The following is a 6,584-nucleotide window of genomic DNA, read 5'->3' as shown; positions in this document are numbered from 1 at the left end:
AAAAAAATTAATTCCATTAGGAAAATAAGAGTTTAGATCTCAACAGTAGAAAGGTGGAAGAAATTGGTGTTAATATAAAGGCCTATAGGTCTGTGATTTGTCTCAATTTTGAAAGAAAAAAATATATCACGAGATTTTTTATTAGGAATCACTAAGTGCGCAAACAATTCCCGAAATTCGCAAAGTAGGCCTACTTGAATTTTATCTAATGATCTTTATCTTCGCACATTTTAAGAATTTTTAATTGAAGTAGAGCGAGAGAGAGAGTGTGTGTGTATCTATGATGCAGATATTCTGCCCTATGACAAAGTTCGTTGGTTATAGAGAGAAACATTTTAAGCTTCAATTTTTACCGATTAAAAAAAATCATCTTATTATTCACTATTCACTGTGCAGAGATAACGAACGATCTGTAGATGACAGCTCTTTTATTTTTATTACGAACATGTAATGCTAATTTTAAAAAGATCAACAACGTCATAAACATAGTCAATATTTGATGGAATGGTTATTAATTATTTACGATGGGGGATTATTTACCAGGATGATAGTGCGGTATGCGCGCTGGACTGTCGTTCGCGATGGTCCCGGGTTCAAACCCAGCTCGCTCCCCTTTTCCGTCGTCCTGAGGACGGTTTGGACTAGGAAGTAAATTATCTTCAACTCTGAATTAACATCCGAAACATGTAAAACATTTTACAAACAAACATAATAATTTAGTGAAAAAAAAGGACATGTTATTACGTAATCCTTTGTGTAATCTAACCATCGAATTTGTCGGCACATCTGGGAAGCGTGGTCGAGAGACTAAGAACGCTTGAACTTAACTTTGCTTGGCTACCTATAAAAGGGGCTCGAGGTTCGACACCCGACTCGAGCAGTTAACAAACAAAAAATGTAGGCTCAAGGCCATTACAAACATTAACAGGAGAGCTAAAATGACACAAACTAATCTAAATAAAAAGTTTTAAACAGATATGTCTTATTAATGTTCTTCTTGAATTTAGTGTAGCATGTCTGTCTGAGATCAATGGGGAGTGAGTTCCAAACCTTTGGTCCGTGCACAGAAATTGCCCGCAGACCGTAGCTTGTGAGGAAGTTATAGTTCTATCATGTTTTGCCTATAGGTAAATCCGGCCCTGGTATAATACTAAGTTTAATTTGATGTAGGCCCCCCAACCTAAGACAAAGGTAACGGTAGTCGCGAGATTGTACTTTAAATCCTAATTATTTCAAATAAAAGTGTCTCCAGGGCTACTAACTCTGATCAAACTTCAATTTTGTATTGTTTATATTGCTCTCTTTTGGTTGACGAGTTTGCCGACCACTGGTTAGTATATTGTGTGTATGTGTATTGAGGGGTCACGGGTCAGAGTAATTTAAGCGATCTATTGTGTCATAGCAACTAAACGTCGAAGTGTGGGTCTATCTAGTTCCGGATGTAACAAATGCACATGTCTCGGATAAACTGGCCAATCCCAATCTATTAGACCTAATCTCGGTCAAGTTTTGACACAGAAGCCTATTGGTCACGTGCGGTCGAAGTGAATAGAGCTCAGTGTGTTGCCAGCATTCAAATGAAATGGGACGCTCCTATGAGGCTAATCCTATCTATTGCCTATCTCGTTATGTCCCTTGTGTCTAATCTTCGGTTCCAGGTATGTTTGCAGTGTCTTCTAGATCTAATTTAAATTTAGTAATACCATCTTATTATCTAGTCAATATTTACTTGCTTTGGCAACTAACTCTTTATCAACTTTATGGTAATTCTGTCAAAGATTAAATAACTTTTATAACATGATTAATTTATGTCTAGATTCTAGAGATGTATAGGCTATAGACTATAATATGGATTATAGATATAGACTATTCACTCTTATAGGGAATATAGGCCTTTTAGATAAAGTAAATTTGCTTACGTCACGATAACGATAACCGGCTCATCTGTATCTAGATCTAGAGACTCTTAGTATCTAGAAGTCTAGATAGATCTAGATCTAATCTAGATTGAGATTCTAGTGGTCTATAAGCCTAGATCTACATATTTATTACTATATATTTCTAGGCTAAAGATCTATATATATAGTATAGTATATATATATATATATATATATATATATATATATATATATATGGAGGCGCAGCGGCTGAGCCGTAAAGCGCTTGCCTTCTGAACCTGGGGTCCCGGGTTTGAATCCCGGTGAAGGCTGGGATTTTTATATCGGGATCCTTGGGCGCCTCTGAGTCCACCCAGCTCTAATGGGTACCTGACATTAGTTGGGGAAAAGTAAAGGCGGTTGGTCGTTGTGCTGGCCACATGACACCCTCGTTAACCGTAGGCCACAGAATCAGATGACCTTTACATCATCTGCCCTATAGACCACAAGGTCTAAAAGGGGAACTTTACTTTATATATATATATATATATATAGAGAGAGAGAGAGAGAGAGAATTCTAGATCTAGTAAACATCTAACTACTGTTGTTATTGTTACCTGCATCAAGTGTATCCTAGGCCTAGTCTTACTTTGTACTTATCATATTTGTGAAAAGAAAATGCTGCCTTAATAACATAACTAGTTACTTAGTTTAGATTTTAGGTCTTAAGTTGTTCATTTGTGTCGAAATATGCTTTGACGACTTGGTCTGCATAGCCATGTGAAATACTGCAGGCCTACTCATCCATAATCTTTGTATTAAAGATGGTGTCATTCATCCATAATCTTTGTATTAAAGATGGTGTCACTCATCCATAATCTTTGTATTAAAGATGGTGTTACTCATCCATAATCTTTGTATTAAAGATGGTGTCACTCATCCATAATTTTTGTATTAAAGATGGTGTCACTCATCCATAATAATCTTTGTTTTAAAGATGGTGTCACTCATCCATAATCTTTGTATTAAAGATGGTGTCATTCATCCATAATCTTTGTATTAAAGACTGTCTGCTTATCCATAACCTTCACAGTCCTTTGTATTAACTCTTAACAGACTGCAGGTTTTTCTAGAAATTTGTCAGCGACTGGGGGTCTGTTACTTGGCAGGGCATAACTTTGTTAAATTACAGTTTTATATTGAGTGTTATACATCAATTTGTTTGAAATTGAAAGCTCTTTCAATTTATCTATGTTTGAAATCATTTTAAAATATATTTTTCTTTTTAAAGAAATAATTATGTCATAAATTTTTTTTCAATAATTAATTTTTTTTTAAAAATTCACATTCACAAAGAAGACAATAAATAAATAAATAAATATATGATAATGATATTTACATTTTATTAAAATACATTCAATTCTGTATACAACTGACAAAAATGAAGTTAATTCATTGACAAATAAATTTTTTACAAATTTTTGAAAACAATAATCATTTTCTAGAAAAATGATGACATCGACATGATTTTTTACTAGTTAGAAAATTATTATTTTTTATTTACTTAAACATCAAAATTATATTATAAACTATCCAGAAATAGAGTAAAACTTGTTAGTTACACATCTTATTATATAGTACAGTGAGAAATAGAACAAAAAAACAGGATTTTATAGTAATTTGTGGTACTGAGACAAACAGTTTCTTTCTTTTTGAAAACATAAAAACACATCACACACCTTGCATTTAACACTAGTTCTTCTAACTATTTTTTCATTACTGTAACATAATTTACAGTTCCCTCTCTTATCCATAAACTGTGGATCCATTGCATGCTTAAAATGAACAGGGGGCTTAGACGCGATTGGTACAGGATCGTCAATACCTATATCTCCTAACTCTCTAATTAATTCTTCAGTAAAATTAAGTTGGCCATATCTTGTGGGTCTTTTCAGCTCAGGTACATCTTTATTTTTATCCCTCCAGTCTTGAAAAAGAATATATGAATTAACCCTAGCTATATCTAACATATGAAAAAAAATAGTCTTCCAATATTTATTTGTTTTACGAAGTACATTATATTTATTAATTAACTGGTCACTTTTGTCAACACCCCCCATGTATTTATTATAGTCATGTACAATAGTTGGTTGATTCACAGTCAAATTTTCAAACTGTCCATTCGTTTTAGTCCGTCGTTTAGCTGTTACACTGTCATTGGCATCATGAATAGTCGACATTAATGATATGGTCTTATTGTCTCTCCACTGAACTGTCAATAACTGTCCATCCCTGATCCATCTCATGTCTCCCCTTTTAGATTTTTTTTCAAAATTTTTAACATCTTTTATAGCATTAGGAAAACCTTTTCTGGTCCTAAGAACAGTTCCACATGCTCCAATCCCTATAAACCAAAGATCTTTTAATAATTGGACACTAGTATAAAAGTTATCAAAAAAAAGCCTATACCCTTGCCTAGATATAGATTTAGTTAACTTCATCACCACCCCATAAGCTAATCCAAAAGGGCCATTATCCTGCTTTCCTAAATAAATATCAAAATCATAGGTATACCCACTTAAAGAATCAGCAAGGATCCACAGTTTCATGCCCCACTTTGTTGGCTTGTCTCGAATGTATTGTCGAAATGCATATTTACCTTTATTCCGAACCATTCTTTCATCAATAGAGACATTTTGATGAGGTTGGTAAAGCTTTATACATTTCATTCTAATGTATGTCGTTAACATTCTCACTTTACAGAGTTTATCATTGGGATCCTCTGTAAGTGGATTTGACACTTTAATAAAACACATTATTGCCTTGAATCTGTCACGTGACATAAAGGCTCTTGCCCAAAGTCCATTGTATAGAGATTTGGTTGACCAGAATCGCTCAATGTTGGGGACCTGAACAATGCCAGCATACATGATAAGTCCACAGAATCTGTAGAATTTGTCAGGGCTTAGTTCATACCAACTCTGGAACACACTTGGTTTCTGCAGTCCATGTTCAGTTGCATAGGTGTTGGTGTACTGACAGATTTGCAAAACAATATCCATTGTAAAATAAAGTTTAAAAAAGTCAATAGCTCTGAAAAATTGTTTAGCAGAGTCTCGTGTCCTAACTTGGTCAAGCTGTATACCAGGGACCCTTTCTGGAAGAAAGCTTGCTGGGGCCTCTGGCATAGTGTCCAGCACATCATAGCCATAGTTTCTGTTGATATACAAAAAAAAAAAATTAGAAAAATTGACAAATGTACTTTGAAAATACAAAATTAAAAAACTTGAGGACTAGATTTCTAAATATAAAATTATTTACATTTGTATAATTATTAGATATCAACAGCTGACAAGCTACAAAGTGTAACAAAGGCTTGAATCAGCTGATCATGTAAACAAAGATGACTAGCATAGATGAGCTTATCAGAAGGCTTGATATTTTTCAAACTAAATATTTTTTTATGAAATAAAACAATGGGATTAACTAATAATTATTAAAAGAACAGAACAATTTCAATTACACATTGAAACGTTTTAGATATCTAGATCAGTAGATCTAGATCTAGACGATCGGTCTTGCTCTAGCCTAGGTCTAAAAATAATGGTTACTTACACGTTTGGCTGTGTCGCATTCAGAGTGCTGTTGGGAGGAATATTCTCATCATCTGAATCATCTGAAGAGTCAATGAGTTCCCAGACTTCATCATCACTTGAATCTACATCAGTTTCAGGCTGATAATCCGAATCTGAGTCCATTTTCGGCTTAGTTTTAGCGAGCGTCAACAAGCGTGTGGCTTTCTAAAATCCAAAATGGCGTCGTGCCATCGTTCTCGTATTTACGTTTTTATAATGAACGAGAAATAATATATAAATAGAATTTGCAAATTTTTTTTGCACCAAACTATTTTATCTTCATTATATTTCATAAGGAAGCATATTTCATTAAAAAAAAATAATTTTTAAATAGTTTTATTTGTTGTCAAAAGTATGGTACACCAGAGTACCATTTCTTTGTTAGCCGTCTGCAGGGAGTTAAAGATGGTGCCTTATTATGCTAGAAATATAACTTAGATCTAGTGGGAAGCGTGGTTGAGAGACTAAGTGTGCTTGACCTTGTCTTGTCTTGGCTACTTAGAAGGGGGCTCAAAGTTCGACACCCGACTCGGGCAGAGTTGCGCTTACTGAGCGCCTAAAGGCAGCACGGAAAACCAATTCCTAGATACCCCCCCCCCCTCCCACACTGGTCCACAAATAAGATTGGACCAAAGCGCTCTGAGCATGCTATAGGCATGAAAGTAGCGCTATATAAAAGCTATAATAATAGTGTTTAAAAAATTTAGCAACCAATTATATTTTAAACAGGAGTGTTGTAATGAATAGTTTCTAACTTTTCTTTTCAGATCAAAACACAGATCTCTTCTTTGTAATATAAAAAGGGAACATCATACAGATTGCTAGAAATTATTGCCTCTGAGAAGCAGACAGTAAATAAAAACGCTAAAAAAATTGGTGTATCAAGGATGCCGGCATTCTTTAAGGCAAGTAGTCATTGACAAAGGTAGAATTTAACAATTTTGAATTTAATGTCATTGTCATAAAATTTTCCTAATAAGCAAGGGCAAGCTATTAAACCACTGATTTAGCAAAGCAAATATCTGTAAGTTTCATTCTTTTTTTGTGTGTTGCTTTATCTTTTGTGTTATTG

General features: G+C 34.2%; 1 protein-coding gene across 1 annotated transcript; it reads right to left on the bottom strand.

The window, feature by feature from the left end:
* Positions 1–3,333: 3,333 nt before the first annotated feature.
* On the bottom strand, positions 3,334–5,635 carry LOC129926249 (piggyBac transposable element-derived protein 4-like). Its single transcript, XM_056028920.1, has 2 exons — positions 5,493–5,635; positions 3,334–5,093 (listed from the first exon to the last, which is right to left on the bottom strand). The coding sequence occupies exons 1-2, from the start codon at positions 5,633–5,635 to the stop codon at positions 3,548–3,550; spliced, it is 1,689 nt and encodes a 562-aa protein (XP_055884895.1). The 3' UTR covers positions 3,334–3,547.
* Between the last annotated feature and the right edge of the window lie 949 nt (positions 5,636–6,584).

This window comes from Biomphalaria glabrata, chromosome 5 (genome assembly GCF_947242115.1).
Source record: "Biomphalaria glabrata chromosome 5, xgBioGlab47.1, whole genome shotgun sequence".
NCBI classification, from domain to species: Eukaryota; Metazoa; Mollusca; class Gastropoda; family Planorbidae; genus Biomphalaria; species Biomphalaria glabrata.
Note: the sequence above shows the minus strand (reverse complement) of the source record. Positions and strands in the feature narration are given on the sequence as shown.